At 39.1% G+C, this 17,496-nt stretch overlaps 2 protein-coding genes across 2 annotated transcripts in view; one reads left to right on the top strand and one right to left on the bottom strand.

Annotated features, from left to right (window-relative positions):
* PRPS1 (phosphoribosyl pyrophosphate synthetase 1) overlaps positions 1-16,293 on the bottom strand; it is a 41,862-nt gene extending 25,569 nt beyond the window's left edge. The window contains exon 1 of the mRNA XM_036924965.2: positions 16,031-16,293. Within this exon, the coding sequence (XP_036780860.1) occupies positions 16,031-16,152 (122 nt within the window). The 5' untranslated portion in view covers positions 16,153-16,293. The remainder of the gene's footprint in view (positions 1-16,030) is intronic.
* On the top strand, positions 5,113-5,583 carry LOC118931974 (transcription initiation factor IIA subunit 2-like). Its single transcript, XM_057495274.1, has one exon. The coding sequence runs from the start codon at positions 5,254-5,256 to the stop codon at positions 5,581-5,583; it is 330 nt and encodes a 109-aa protein (XP_057351257.1). The 5' UTR covers positions 5,113-5,253.
* Positions 16,294-17,496: the final 1,203 nt, after the last annotated feature.

Here is a 17,496-nt window from a genome sequence, read left to right as displayed (position 1 = left end):
ACTGAACAGTGAGAGGCTGAAAGCTTTTCCACTGAGATCAGGAACAAGACAGGGATGCCCACTCTCCCCACTGTTATTTAACATACTACTGGAGGTCCTAGCCATGGCAATCAGACAAAACAAAGAAATACAAGGAATCCAAATTGGGAAAGAAGAAGTTAAACTGTCACTATTTGCAGATGACATGATATTGTACATAAAAAACCCTAAAGACTCCACTCCAAATCTGCTAGAACTGATACTGGAATACAGCAAAGTTGCAGGATACAAAATTAACACACAGAAATCTGTGGCTTTCCTATACACTAACAATGAACCAATAGAAAGAGAAATCAGGAAAACAACTCCATTTACAATTGCATCAAAAAGAATAAAATACCTAGGAATAAACCTAACCAAAGAAGTGAAAGACCTATACCCTGAAAACTACAAGACACTCTTAAGAGAAATTAAAGGGGACACTAACAAATGGAAACTCATCCCATGCTCTTGGCTAGGAAGAATTAATATCGTCAAAATGGCCATCCTGCCGAAAGCAATATACAGATTTGATGCAATCCCTATCAAAGTACCAGCAACATTCTTCAACGAACTGGAACAAATAGTTCAAAAATTCATATGGAAACACCAAAGACCCCGAATAGCCAAAGCAATTCTGACAAAGAAGAATAAAGAGGGGGGGATCTCACTCCCCAACTTCAAGCTCTACTACAAAGCCATAGTAATCAAGACAATTTGGTACTGGCACAAGAACAGAGCCACAGACCAGTGGAACAGACTAGAGAATCCAGACATTAACCTAGACATATATGGTCAATTAATATTTGATAAAGGAGCCATGGACATACAATGGCGAAATGACAGTCTCTTCAACAGATGGTGCTGGCAAAACTGGACAGCTACATGTAAGAGAATGAAACTGGACCATTGTCTAACCCCATACACAAAAGTAAATTCGAAATGGATCAAAGACCTGAATGGAAGTCATGAAACCACAAAACTCTTAGAAAAAAACATAGGAAAAAATCTCTTAGACATAAACATGAGTGATCTCTTATTGAACATTCTTGAACATATCTCCCCAGGCAAGGAAAACAAAAGCAAAAATGAACAAGTGGGACTATATTAAGCTGAAAAGCTTCTGTACAGCAAAAGACACCATCAATAGAACAAAAAGGTATCCTACAGTATGGGAGAATATATTTGTAAATGACAGATCCAATAAAGGCTTGACATCCAAAATATATAAAGAGCTTACCCCACCTCAACAAACAAAAGACAAATAATCCAATTAAAAAATGGGCAGAGGAACTGAACAGACATTTCTCCAAAAAAGAAATTCAGATGGCCAACAGACACATGAAAAGATGCTCCACATCGCTAATTATCAGAGAAATGCAAATTAAAACCACAATGAGGTATCACCTCATACCAGTAAGGATGGCTACCATCCAAAAGACAAACAACAACAAATGTTGGCAAGGTTGTGGAGAAAGGGGAACCCTCCTACACTGCTGGTAGGAATGTAAATTAGTTCAACCATTGTGGAAAGCAGTATACAGCTTCCTCAAAATGCTCAAAATAGACTTACCATTTGACCCAGGAATTCCACTCCTGGGAATTTACCCTAAGAATGCAGCACTCAAGTTTGAAAAAGACAGATGTACCCCTATGTTTATCACAGCACTATTTACAATAGCCAAGAATTGGAAGCAACCGAAGTGTCCATCAGTAGATGAATGGATAAAGAAGATGTGGTTCATATACACAATGGAATATTATTCAGCCATAAGAAAACAAATCCTACTATTTGCAACAACATGGATGGAGCTAGAGGGTATTATGCTCAGTGAAATAAGTCAAGCGGAGGAAGAGAAATACCAAATGATTTCACTCATCTGTGGAGTATAAGAACAAAGGAAAAACTGAAGGAACAAAACAGCAGCAGAATCACAGAACCCAAGAATGGACTAACAGGTACCAAAGGGAAAGGGACTGGGGAGGATGGGTGGGTAGGGTGGGATAAGAGTGGGGGGAGAAGAAAGGGGGTATTATGATTAGCATGCATAATGGGGGGGTGGGAGAAAGGGGAGGGCTGTACAACACAGAGAAGACAAGTAGTGATTCTACAACATTTTGCTATGCTGATGGACAGTGAGTGTAATGGGGTTTGGGGGGGAACCTGGTATAACGGAGAGCCTAGTAAACATAGTATTCTTCATGTAATTGTAGATTAATGATAACAAAAACAAAAAGAAAGAAAAGGGGGATTACTCCCTGATAGGATAAAACTAACTGCAAATCAATGATTAATGCATGCTTTACATATCCTTAATTTTGATCTTTCAAAGGGTGTCAGATGATCAGCTATGGAAGTACATTTTTCTGATAATATTCCTTTCTCTTAAAAAAAAAAGCAGTTCCTGTGTGGTGATCTCCAGTAAGTTCTTCACACTGTTATAAAGGTCATATCAAAGTGTGGGCAAAGGATTTGTTTGTGTTTATACAGAGGATCAAAGCCTAATTCAGCTACCCAGAAAATGAATTAAGATACAATATGAAGAAGAACTTCCAATATCAACATCCTCTGGAAGAGTCATTCCAGAAGATGATCATCAAAAAACTTCAACAAAGATCCTGGTGCTGTTGCAGTTGTAGCTGCATTCATCCCACCAGTTCCTGGACTTGCCATTGGAATGAAGAAGGAGATATCTAAGCTGGCCTGTGCATACAGTAAAACAACAAATTTGACTGGATCTATACTGTTGGAACTCAACCAAGAATTAGGAGAAGTGCAAGTTGCAGCGCTCCAAATCGTGCGACTATAGACTATCTACTTTTAAAAGAACATATGGGATGTGAACAGTTCCCAGGAATGTGTTGTTTTAATTTGTCTGATTTTTCTCAAACTATTCAAATTCAGTTAGACAATATCCATCACATCATTGATAAGTTTTCACAAATGCCTAGGTTTTCTTGGATTCACTGGATATGGCTGGTAATTGTAGGTCTGCTTTTGTTATGTAGCTATATTCCTATTATGTTAATGTGTATGCGCAATTTAATTAGTAGTTTAAAACTTATACATGCTGATGTTACTCTACAAGAAGATATATCAAAGAAATAATCAATCTTCCCATGTTTTCTTCCGCCTGCTACTTCTATAGCTTTTCTTCTTCCTTCCTAATTACAACCCTTTAGTAGAATTCGTGCCTCATATCGAAATTACCAAGTATCATAATTCTTCCAAGTGGTAAATATACCTCAAGACAAATGCTGGGCATAGAAGCCACAGGGCATAAATCTGCAAAGAAGTAAAAAGCTAACTTTTTCAAAGAATATTTCTTCTCTCTCACTTACCCACTTTACATTTTCCTGTATGGCCCCGAAAGACAACTGGTTAGCCAGAGACGGGTAACATTCCTCAAGGGAAGAACAACCTAAGACAGGCACAGTCGCAGGGGGGTCATCAGGTGAGAAATTGGGGATCAACAGAGGTGAGGCTTAGAACCTCACCCCCCCGCTGTTTTGAGAGAAATCTTCTGCATCCATGGATGTTTTGTTGCCCTTGTCTAGCTCGGATTAACACTTAGTCTACAGGCACAGACCTGATCATCTACATTTGCCCTCTTACAGCACTAAATTATGTTTTCTACCTTTATCTTGCATCTACCTACCACTTCAGCATTTTATTAAAAATAATAATAATAATAATAATAATAATAATAATAAGGGAGAAATGTGGGATTCACATATAAATCAAGTATAAAAATCAAACGAATAATCATATTTGACCTGATTGTTTATAGTTCATGATGCGTGATCAAAACCGAAAGTTTCTGTGATATGACTGCCCTTGCACTGTTCACCATGTAAGAACTTATTCACTATGTAAGAACTTGTTCACCATGTAAGAACTTGTTCGTTATGCTTCAGAAGATTGGAGACTGTTGAGAATTAGGCTTGGGGTTGATTAATGATTGTGCATTGAGTCCCTTATACAGAATTTTATTGTTGTTAACAACCAGTTGATCAATAAATATGAGAGATGCCCTCTCAAAAAAAAAAAACAAATTCTATAATTTGCAACAACATGGATGGAGCTGAAGGATATTATGCTCAGTGAAATAAGCCAGGCGGAGAAAGACAAGTACCAAATGATTTTCCTCATTTGTGGAGTATAACAATGAAGGGAAACTGAAGGATCAAAACAGCAACAGACTCCCAGACTCCCAGAAGGGACTAGCAGTAACCAAAGGGGAGGGGTGGGGGAAGGGAGGTGGGGAAGGAGGGAGAAGGGGATTCAGGTGTATTATGATTGGCACACATGGTGTGGGGAGGATCAGGGGGAAGACAGTGTAGCACAGAGAAGGCAAATAGTGACTCTGTGGCATCTTACTATACTGATGTGCAGTGACTACAATGGGGCATGGGAGGGACAGGATAACAGGAGTGAACATAGTAACTACTTTTTTTTCATGTGAAACCTTCATAAGAGGGTATAGCAATACCTTAATGAAAATAAATGAATACATACATACATACATACATACATACATAAGAAAATAAACAAACAAAAATGAATCTGTAAGTACATCTATATGCTGCTTACAAGAGACTCACCTCAAACTCAAAGACATACACAGACTAAAAGTGAAGTGATGGAAAAAGCTATTTCATGCATCAATAGGGAGAAAAAAGCAGGTGTTTCAGTACTTGTATCAGACAAAATAGACTTCAAAACAAAGAAAGTAAGAAGAGACAAAGAAAGACATTACATAATGATAAAGGGGTCAGTCCAACAAGAGGATATAATGATGATAAATATCTATGCACCGAACACCGGAGCACCAACATATGTGAAACAAATACTAACAGAATTAAAGGAGGAAAACTTCAACACACCACTCACTCCAAAGGACAGATCAACCAGACAGAAAATCAGTAAGGACACAGAGGCACTGAACAACACATTAGAACAGATGGACCAAACAGACATCTACAGAACTCTACACCCAAAAGCAGCAGGATACACATTCTTCTCAAGTGCACATGGAACATTTTCCAGAATAGACCACATACTAGGCCACAAAAAGAGCCTCAGTAGGCGCCCGAAGAGGCAGTTGGGGAGGTAGGCAGCTCATGCAGGGCTGATGGCTGCGCCCCTTCTGTCCGTTTGGCAGCGGGAAGCACTTTCCCCAAAGGACATCAATGCAAGCCTGAATAAGAAAAACAATTTCTTCCTCCTAAGCCATGGCATATCAGTTATACAGAAATACCACTTTGGGAAACAGTCTTCAGGAGAGCTTTGATGAGCTCATACAGTCTCAGCAGATCACTCCCCAGCTTGCCCTTCAACTTCTACTTCAGTCTGATAAGGCTATAAACTCAGCATTGGCTCAGAGGGTCAGGAACAGAGTCAATTTCAGGGGCTCTCTGAATACATACAGATTCTGTGATAATGTGTGGACTTTTGTATTGAATTATGTGGAATTCAGAGAGATGACAGAACTTATTAAAGTGGATAAAGTAAAAATTGTAGCCTGTGATGGTAAAAATAATGGCTCCAGTACTACAGAATGAATAGAAAAAAATGTTTTTTTATGCCATCTTGTTATTATTTATCACTTTTGAAGAGAAGCATAGAAGAGCCTTTTAAATTTGTTCTAGCATTGCAGCAATGACTACACTGTGCTGTCAGAGAATTCCAGTAGAAAGAAGCTTGTAACTTTGTAGCCTCTCACATTATCTTCACTAAACTGCATGAAGAAACAGGACTTTTTTTTAAATGACAAATCAAACGTTGCCTTCCTAAGAACATTCTTTAATAAACTCATTTTAAAACTCAAAAAAAAAGAGCCTCAGTAAATTCAAAAAGATTGAAATTTTACCAAACAACTTTTCAGATCACAAAGGTATAAAACTAGAAATAAATTGTACAAGAAAACAAAAGGGATCACAAACACATGGAGGCTTAAAAAAATGCTCCTAAATAATCAATGGATCAATGACCAAATTAAGAGAGATCAAGCAATATATGGAGATAAATGAAAACAACAGCACAATGTCCCAACTTCTGTGGGACACTGCGAAGGCAGTCCTAAAAGGAAAGTAAATAGCGATCCAGGCCTATTTAAAGAAGGAAGAACAATCCCAAATAGTCGAAATTCACAATTATTGAAACTGGAAAAAGAAGAACAAATGAGGCAGAAGGAGGGACATAATAAAGATCAGAAAAGAAATAAATAAAATTGAGAAGAATAAAACAGAAAAAAAATAATGAAACCAAGAGCTGATTCTTTGAGAAAATAAACAAAACAGATAAACCCCTAGGCCAGACTTATTAAGAGAAAAAGAGAACTTACACACATAAACAGAATCATAAATGAGAAAGGAAAAATCACTATAGACAGCACACAAATACAAAGAATTATTAGAGAATACTATGAAAATCAATGTGCTAACAAACCGGATAACCTAGAAGAAATGGACAACTTCCTAGAAAAATACAACCTTCCAAAACGGACCCAGGAAGAAATAGAAAATCTAAATAGACCAATTACCAGCAACAACATTGAATCGGTAATCAAAAAACTACCCAAGAAACAGATGGATTCACCACTGAATTTTATCAGACATACAGAGAAGACATAATACCCATTCTCCTTAAAGTTTTCCAAAAAATAGAAGAGGAGGGAATACTCCCAAACTCATTCTATGAACCTAGCATCACTCTAATATCAAAACCAGGCAAAGACACCACAAAAAAAGAAAATTACAGACCAATATCCCTGATGAACACAGATGCAAAAATACTCAACAAAACATTAGCAAACCGAATTCAAAAATACATCAAGAGGATCATACACCATAATCAAGTGGGATTCATCCCAGGGATGCAAGGATGGTACAACATTCAAAAATCCATTAACATCATCCACCACATCAACAAAAAGACAAACAAAAACCACATGATCATCTCCATAGATGTTGAAAAAGCATTCGACAAAATTCAACATCCATTCATGATAAAACCTCTCAACATAATAGGTATAGAGGGCAAGAACCTCAACATAATAAAGGCCATATATGACAAACCTACAGCCAAAATCGTACTTAACAGCGAGAAGCTGAAAGCTTTTCACCTATGATCGGGTATAAGACAGGGATGCACATTCTCCCCACTGTTATTCAACATAGTTCTGGAGTTCCTAGCCACGGCAATTAGACAAAACAAAGAAATAAAAGGCATCCAGATTGGTAAGGAAGAAGTCAAACTGTCCCTGTTTGCAGATGACATGATATTGTACATAAAAAACCCTAAAGAATCCACGCCAAAACTACTTGAACTAATATCTGAATTCAGCAAAGTTGCAGGATACAAAATTAATACACAGAAATCTATTGCATTCCAACACACTAACAATGAACTAGCAGAGAGAGAAATCAGGAAAACAACTCCATTCACAATTGCATCAAAAAGAATAAAATAACTAGGAATAAAGCTACCCAAGGAAGTGAAAGACCTATACCCTGAAAAGTACAAGACACTCTTTAAGAGAAATAAAGAGGACACTAACAAATGGAAATTCATCCCATGCTCTTGGCTATGAATAATTAATATTGTCAAAATGGACATCCTGCATAAAGCAATCTACAGATTCAATGAAATCCCTATCAAAATACCAACAGTATTCTTCAACGAACTGGAACAAATAGTTCTAAAATTCATATGGACTTGATGATGGGGGGAGTCTAGTAAACATAATGTTCCTCATGTAATTGTAGATTAATGACACACACACAAAAAATTCATATGGAACCACAAAAGACCCCAAATAGCCAAAGCAATCCTGAGAAGGAAGAATAAAGTGGAGGCGATCTCACTTCCCAACTTCAAGCTCTACTACAAAGCCACAGTAATCAAGACAATTTGGTACTGGCACAAGAGAAGACCCATAGACCAGTGGAACAGACTAGAGAGCCCAGATATAAACCCAAGCATATATGGTCAGTTAATATACGATAAAGGAGCCATTGATATACAATGGGGAAATGACAGCCTCTTCAACAGCTGGTGTTGGCAAAACTAGACAGCTACATGTAAGAGAATGAAACTGAATTATTGTCTAACCCCATACACAAAAGTAAACTCAGAATGGATCAAAGACCTGAATGTAAGTCATGAAACCATAAAACTCTTAGAAGAAAACATAGGCAAAACTCTCTTGAATATAAACATGAACAACCTCTTTATGAACGTATCCCTACGGGCAAGAGAAACAAAAGCAAAAATGAACAAGTGGGACTATATCAAACTAAAAAGCTTCTGTACAGCAAAGGACACCACCAGTAGAACAAAAAGGCATCCTACTGCATGGGAGAATATATTCCTAAATGACATATCCAATAAAGGGTTGACATCCAAAACATATAAAGAGCTCATGCATCCCAACAAACAAAATTAAATAATCCAATTAAAAAATGGGCAGAGGAGCTAAACAGACACTTCTCCAAAGAAGAAATTCAGATGGCCAATAGGCACATGAAAAGATGCTCCACATCGCTAATCAGGGAAATGCAAATCAAAACCACAATGAGATATCATCTCACACCAGTGAGGATGGCCACCATCCAAAAGACAAACAATATCACAGGGAAGACAAGTAATGATTCTATAGCATCTTACTACACTGGTGGACAGTGACTGTAATGGAGTATGTGGTGAGGACTTGATAATAGGGGGACTCTAGTAACCATAATGTTGTTCATGTAATTGTACATTAATAATACCAAAAAAAAAGTTACTTCCCTGAGAACCAGTAAGATTAAAAGTAACTTAAAAAAAAAACAACCAATTGTACTGCATGTACCTTATTTGCATACCAATTGGAGCAAAGTGAAAAAAAAAATTATAACACAGGTAAATGTAAACACTGGCTGGTTATTTGATATTAAGAGGTTACTGTTAACTTTTTTAGGCAAGAAAATGGTGTGGTTACTGAAAAATACATACAGGTGATAAATTATCTAGGTTTGCTTCAAAATAATTGTGTGTATACGTGCATGTGTGTAGGGGGAATAATAATGAAACAAGACTAACGATTAATTGATAACTGCTGATCCAGGTGATGGGTACACATGGGGGGGGTGTCATTGTACTATTCTACTTCGGTTATGTTTGACATGTCCCATAATAAAATTAAATAAAGTGACTCTCCCCAGTTATTCTCTCATACCCTGGTTATTACCTAACGAGCACTTACCACAATTTGTTATCACTTTATTTTTTAATTTTTTCATTGTCTGTCTCTTCCACTAGAATGAAAGCACCATGAAGGCAGGGACCAGATCTGTCACGCCGATCTGTGTCCCCAGCCTGCCAGTGGCAATATGACATGAAGGATGAATTAATTAATCCCTCAGAATTGATTAGGCTGCCTATTGCACCCACTCACTTTAGACAGAATGTGAACCTTCTGCAGATCTGCTACTGTGAACATTTAGAAGTCTGACTTATAATCCCTTGCAAAGTATCTCATTAGAGTCAAGTGTGCTCGTGTGCTCATACCCTTTTACAGATACTTGGCTAACAGAGTTAATTCTGGGTAGAACTGCAACCTGTTGGGTCCACCAGGATGTGACAACTACAGGGGATTTCATGGCAGGATCCTGAGACAGTGATACTGAGCAACATAATAAATAATATAGTAATTTTGGGGATCCCAACTTAGCTGAACTGACATCTATTAATCACCAAGACCTAGCTTAAGGAACTACTGAATCTGTCCGCAACATCAACTATGCCAATGCTTTCCAAATTTGCTTTCTGAAGACAGTCTTCAAAATTCAAATGGACAGGCAGGAGGGAGCCAGGGAGGACTCTGTGGAGCAACTTCAGTATTTTTTGAAGTTGAAGTCCTAAAATAGCACTGTCCAATATGGGAGTCGCTGGACTCATGTTAGTGAGCACATCACATGCGGCTGGTATGACCAAGGAACTGAACTGAGATGTGCTGTAAGGGTAAAACACACACGTAATGTAAAGTCAGCATAAATAAAAGGAAAATATAGCTCAGTTTTCATACTGCTGACATATCAAAATTATTATACTTTGGGGTTTCTTTTTAAAATTTCTGCCCAAGTGGACTGATAGATGAATTATGAGGGCTTTTTAATGTACAGCTTGACAGATTCTGATGTGTATACGCTCATGTGCCCAGATAAAGATGTCAAACATTCTAATTTTTCCCCCTTTACTTATCTCACACATCTCCCCACCCCCTCTCCCCTATGGTACTCACCAGTTTGTTCTATGTTTGAATCTGTTTGTTTTGTTTTTTAGATTACACATGTAAGTGAAATCATATGGCATTCTGTCTTTCTCTGACTTATTTTACTTAGCATAGTATTTGTGCTATAAGCTATATATAATTTGCATATAAATTATAATACTTTGGATATAGTAGGACAAATATATTAAAATTTTTAAAAATGCACATGGACAAGAACAAGTGACACGTCCTGGAGAACATGTTCTCCAAGTCACTCACTGTGGTAGGCCCAAATAAGAGAGGCAGTGGTAGTATAATGGGGCTTCTCAGATCTCCCTTACTAATACTGCCCACCCTTTGAAAGGTTCCAGGCTACAAGGGTTCCTTTTGTTTTTCAGTGCACAACTCAGGGGTCTCGACCAAGTACTTCAAATATCTGAGCAACTTCAGAACTTAAAGACTTATTTTAATCCTGCCTGTAGGTAAGGGGTGAGTCCCATACCTCCACCTCTTTGACCAAGATCTCCATTTCCCTTGGGGGAGAGTGGCAGTCAGGCACGTTGATTTCCAATAAAATGTCAATTGTGTCCTCTACAACTGGTATCAGACGCCTATGGATCTAATTTCAGCCAAGAACACAGAATATCAACTGTGCTCCAGACATTCACATGCCAGAGCCAACTATCTGATTAGGAGCTAAGGAAACAGCAGTCTGACAACTGATCCAAGACAGTATAAGAGATACATTAATTATCCATTCTAAGCTTTCTTATTATCATCTAAGACCAGAAAAGAACATTCTTAGACATACAGTGGTTTATCGCTCTTCACAAATGCCTCAACTATCAAAGCCAATATAAAATTGTTTACATTTTCCATTATGTTACTCAATATCATTATTTAAGGGTCCCACCCATAATTCTTAGAATTTTGTGCCTAGAAGTGGCTAAAGAGTTTTAAGAAAATTAAAACTACATAATCCGCTGCATATGCCTTTATCCCTTTGGCTGCCAGGAAGTCAAGGGATACAGTTAAAGTAGCACTAAACTTCAGTAATCACTTTACGCTAAATTCTTGGCACAATTACTAGAGTCCTTCGTTCTAGAAGGCTTCTGATGTATCTACTTAACGAACCTTTTGCATGTGTGTAACTATCATGAAACATACTTCAGATACTTTCTTGAAGACAGATAAGGTATTAATTATAAAACTAAATTATCACTGCCAATTTCAACATCAGTGAGCATTTGCTAAATACATAGTTTTAGTAGAGATGATTCCTTAAAAAAATTATATATTCTAATATTACATAAGGTTTGAAAAGTAATTCTTAAAAAAATCACTGGCTATGTCCTTCCAATGAGAAAACAAGGTCCTCCTTTACCCTCTCCTGTAGCATCAGGCAACCGTGTACCTGACTGGCATGGAATGCTAACAAACACAAAAAGGAAATAAAGTGAATCTGAAAGGCAGGTGTGGAAAATCTCAAGTATTTAGATGGAGACATTGGTACATGCAAAATACATGGATTAACTAACCAAGAGATACAGTTCTTAGGAAAATTATAGGCGACCAAACTTAAACTCTTCCCCCTCTCAACCTATCCAGAGCAAACAAATAAACCAGTTATTTATGAATATCAAAGAAAACTTAAAATAAAAAATTTTGGCACATTCTAAAGTTTCAAAAGCTCTGATGAGATACTGTATCAATGAAAAATCTACAGAACAATAATACCCAGATTTGGGCAAGTTACTTAACCTCTCAATCTAAGTTCCTTCATCCATATATAATGGGGACAGTACCTCATAGCAGTGTTGAGGGGATTATGTATATAAACTGCTTAGCATGGGAGCTAGCATATCTTAAGCGTTCACTTTACATTATTAGTAATATTGTTACTGCTGCTGAGAATGGAAATTGGTTCAACTTTTCTGAAGAGCAATTTGGCAATAGGTACCAAAAGCCTGAAAAATGGCATATACCCTTTAATAATCCCCCTCCTCGGGATTTATCCTAAGTAAATAATCAGAAATATTTAGAAGATTTATGTTTCAGAGTTTTCATATAAAAGCATTAGATCAAAAAATGGGAAATAGTCCCTGTATGGTCCTGGAAGATGACTGGTTAGCCAGAGACGGGTAAGATTCCTCAAGGGAGGAAGAACCTAAGACAGGCACAGTCGCAGGGGGGCCATCAGGTGAGAAATTGGGGATCAACAGAGGTGAGGCTTAGAACCTCACCCCCCCTGTTCTGAGAGAAATCTTCTGCATCCATGGATGTTTTATTGCCCTTGTCTAGCTTGGATTAACACATAGTCTACAGGCACACACCTGATCATCTACATTTGCTCTCTTTACAATACTAAACTATGTTTTCTACCTTTATCTTGCATCTACCTACCACTTCAGCATTTTATTAAAAATAATAATAATAAAGAAATGTGGTATCCACATATAAATCAAGTATAAAAATCAAACGAATATTCATATTTGAACTGATTGTTTATAGTTCATAATGCATGAGCAAAACCGAAAGTTTCTGTGATGACTGCCCTTGTACTGTTCACCATGTAACTTATTCACTATGTAAGAATTTGTTCTCCATGTAAGAACTTGTTCGTTAAGCTTCAGAAGATTGGAAACTGACGAAAATTAGGCTTGGGGTGGATTAATGATTGTGCATTGAGCATTGACTCCCCTATACAGAATTTTATTGTTGTTAACAGCCATTTGATCAATAAATATGAGAGATGCCCTCTCAAAAAAAAAAGTACATACTTCCAATTGTAAAATAAATAAGTAACCAGGATGTAATGTATAGCATAAGGAATATAGTCAAAATATTGTAACAACTTTGTATGGTGATAGCTGGTACCTAGAATTATCATGTATATAAATGTTGAATCATCGTGTTGTACACCTGAAACTAATGTAATACTGTGTGTCAACTATCCTTCAATAAAAAATAATTATCTACAAAAAAAAAAGGGAAATAGATAATAAAAGGGACTTGTTTATCTAATATTATGGTAAAACTGTAAGTTAAGACTTACAGCTATTTACAGCTATGTAAACAGAACATTAAGGGGAGAAGCTTCAAAATATATTATTAAGTGAAGAAAGCTATAAACAGCATCTTACATTTTTAAGAAAGTATATAAACACATAGAAACATCTGGGAGGTCATAAATCAAAATGCGAACAGTTTATCTTGGGTGGTGGAATTATTTGGGATGTCTTTCCCCCCCCCATATACATTTTCCACATTTTCTGCAATACTATCCCCCACCCCCACCCCGCTTCTTACCAACATTTATCATGCATTTATTGTGTTGGACAACGTAGTAAGAACTTTACCCTTATCTCATTTAGTTCTCACAACAACTATACGGGGTAGATACTACTTTACAAATCAACGAAAGTAAAAGAAAGTAAGATTTCAAATCCAGGTTCTCTGATTCCAGAGTTGAGCTTTTAACCTCTCTTATCTATTTGTGTGTGTGATACACCCACCTATGTGTGTGTATGTTTCCTAAATAAATGAACAGCAATGGATAATCCTGACTTCTGTAGAAAAGCCACTCCGCTCAGGAGAGCATCAACCTCGAGATACTGCCAAATTGTAGCAAATAGGACAAGCTATCTCATTTGAGGATGGGCTCTGCAGTTCCCCATCGGATGTCCCAGAGCACCCCCTGAGCTGCTCTGTCCCAGACCTTTAGATCCCAAGAGTCACACTGGGCAGCAGTTAGCATTTCTGCAGCGTATAAAAGCTGAAGGTTTGGGGGGTGGGGTAAAGCTCCAAAGGCAAAATTCTCGATTCTGTTCAATGAAGATCTCAGAACATCTAAGGAACCAAAAAGCTAATAATTAATCCAGAAACAAGAAAACCTAACCAGTCAGCAATTTTCCACGTTGGGCTTAATCTTACCCAGTTTCCAAGCACATTACTGTCCAGTTGTTACAAAATGAAATCAGCCTTTTATCTCAGAGAAATAGATTGGGATTGCTGATGAATACAGATATCAGTTCTTCCCATCCCCCTTCCAATATAGCCTCAGGTTCTGTGATATTGCATTCCATTACGCAAGGCTGAAGGGTTTAACACAAGGAAAAATAAAGTCCCTGTATTTTTCCTAAAAGCATAGGAAAAGGATTTAATAACCACATTTCTCTAAGGGGGCCAAAAAATACTCTCTAAATGAAAATTTTCCTTGCCTCCCAGCTATATTGCAAAATCTGGTCATGTTTTGTCTTCGTTATTACAGCCAATGAGTCATAATGGTGTGGTCAAAGCTAAAGACACCAGCTTGGCTCTTGACTTAAGGTATTGCCTAGTTACAGACGGCATCAGTGTTTGCACTATCATTTGCACCACAACCAGAGGCACAATAATCAAGCATCCAGAAGGAAGCTGTCCACTACAGGTGAATGCTTTTATCAGCAGGGTCTAAAAAGAGTAAGGGGAATTACTCTGGCAATAAGCTTAAAGAAAAGTAAAAAGGAACAAAAGCATTTAAGAAAAAAATGTTCAAAACAATTTTAAGTTATTTAATTGATCAGTAGCTTTGGTGATCAGATGATCACCCTTAAGAGACGACTGTAAGTGTAAGATTGTGGGCAGTGATGTGATTTGATCAACAGGGTAATGACGAGACAAAGTATGCATATCAGAACCAGAAGACTACATTTAGGTGGAAGGGGTATTGAATGGATCAGGTAACCAAGTTATCTCTAAGATGGCCCCAAGGTGCAGGAGGCGGATGGAAGTTGGGGGAGGGAGCAAGTTTAATTAATTAGCAAGGCAATGAAAAAAATTCGAGTTACAATGCACTACGGGATCCCCGTCTTCCACTCCATTGCCTTCCCTCAATTATTTTAACTTTCAGGGATAAAACTGTTTTCCAAACTCCCCAGAAAGCGCTAAGAGACGTGAACAAGTTCAGGATAGGCTTTGCTACTGAAAAATATGCTTTTGTATTATCTGTACCAGTAGCTGCACTGGGGACTCCAGAATAAAGGGTCTCTAAAATTTTCCGGATGGCTGAAGCTGAGATGCTGGCAATCAGGATGGAGAGTTAACACATCACTTTATCTGATCAACTAGATTTAACTTAAGTTTGCCTCCGATTCTAAAGATTCTGAAGATAGGGCTCTAAAGATGTGAAAAGTCAACGCCTGCCAATCTAAGGGAAGTTCTTAGTAATAATTTTGGCGCCCTCGATACCTAATGTCAGTTTCCCTTCAACACCAAACCCGACCGACACCATTTCGAATTGAAAAGCTCCCTTTCGGACTACAGGAGAAACACCAGGGGGGCTCAGTACACAGTAGGTGCTCCCAAGCAAGCGGGTCCAAGAGCTGAAGCGAATCCATTCCGGCCTGGATGGCTCAGCAGCGAAGCGACAAAACCACGTGTCCTTATAGCTAAGGCTGTCTTTGCCCTCCCGTAGCTGTAGGCAGCCACAATCCCCGCTTTGGGTCCTCCAGCCCATGCCTTCAAACCCAGCAGCCCTGCCTCATGCTCCATCTTGACTCCACCCCACAGCACGGTGAGAATGAACGTGACTCTTCCGTGAGTGGTAAAATAACGGAAACAGCCCGGGGGGCACGCAAGCCAGAGCTGCCCCTTCCCTCCACCTCAGTGCCTCGCAAACTCCCGCGGAGGCCCCATCTCCCTACCCTCTGCCGCCCAGGCGTCGCCCCCGCCGCCTGGGCAGGTGAGGCCGGTCGGAGCCCCAACTTCGCCCTTACCAGGTTTCCTGGTTGCTGAATTTCTTAGTCACCACCTTGCCTAGCTCCAGGCCCAGGCGGTCGGCAATTTTCTGTGACAAATCCTGGTGGGAGCTGCCGCTGAAGATCTTAATATTCGGCATCTTGGCCAACTACCTAGGCACTCCGTTCAGCGATCACTGCTGCTGCCAAGACACGAACTAAAGTGGGCCTGGAGACTCGGTACCAGTCACTTCACGCTGCTACTCCGCCATCTTACATTCCCGCCCGCCGCGCGGCTCTAAATTGCCCAGAGCCGGAGAGGCGGGGTCACCAGGGAAGTCTACACCCCACCCGCCCTGACTAGCTGAGCCGTAGAGAGGGGCGGGCCCTCGCGGTAACTCCGCCTGCCGCCGGCCCTCTCAGGTATTGGCTGGCGGCCATGAAGCGGGCGAGGCTATGAACTAGCTGGGCTGACGCCGGGAGGGGCTAGAGAACCTAGGCAAACCGCGGTAGGCTTAGGGGTGGAGGCCTGCCGGTGACGCGTAGGGCCTGAGCTTTCCCGCTAGCGGGAAATCAGCCACCCTTTTTTTTTTCTTCAGCACTATAAAGTGTGGCTCTACCGTTCCTTTTAAGAAACGCTGCGTATCAGGACGGCAGCCACAGTTCGTCAGAATGAAGGGGAGATTTCTGAACATGAGTTTGCATAGCTCTGAACATGATTTTTATAAGACTGGGCCGAATTGAAGCACGTCTGCATCACGTAGAGACACCCCTTAGCACAGGCACATCCAAAGGGCTTACTTGCCTTTCCCTGGAAGACCGTGGGGAAAGTGACTGAAGGCTGTCACCTGAATCACTCAGAGGCATTGCAAGAGGAAGTTGCGTTGTGTTTCTGACTCTGGGACCAAGAATGTTCAAACAAATGAAGGAGTATGGCTTTTCCAAAATTTCTGGGCAATGAAGGTCTGATGTATCCAACCTTTGGAAAGGAAAGAAACTATAGTATATTTATGGGACTTCAGATTACGAGTCCTGAAATGATTGGAAAACCTGGGTTTTGGTCCTACCTGCCTCATGTGACCTCAGCGTCATTGTTGCTAATGTGAACTTTTATACCATGTTTTATTATTTTTATAATGACACTTGCTAATTGGGCCAATGTGTATATTCTTGCACAACATGTTCATTAAGCATATTCCAATCATAGGTTAAAACTAGGAGAAAAACCATACAATTTTAGAATTTTAGACTAAAAAAACACAATTTCAATTATGAGCACCACAGAGCTCATAACTGTAAGCTATAAAAATAGAAGGGACTTGAGAAATCATCTAGCCTACTAGTTTCATTTTACATATGGTGAAACAGACCCAGAGATGAAGGGATTTGGCTGTGTGGCAAAGGCAGAAAATATGCAAAGCAGCATCCTATTTTTTTTTTAACTGCCGTTTTCAGCAGTGTCCATGGAGGACCTCTCCTTCTGACCTTTTGTCATACTTCTTCGA

The sequence above is a fragment of the Manis pentadactyla genome, chromosome X (genome assembly GCF_030020395.1).
Source record: "Manis pentadactyla isolate mManPen7 chromosome X, mManPen7.hap1, whole genome shotgun sequence".
In the NCBI taxonomy this organism is placed as follows: domain Eukaryota; kingdom Metazoa; phylum Chordata; class Mammalia; order Pholidota; family Manidae; genus Manis; species Manis pentadactyla.
This window is presented reverse-complemented; position numbering and strand designations above follow the sequence as displayed.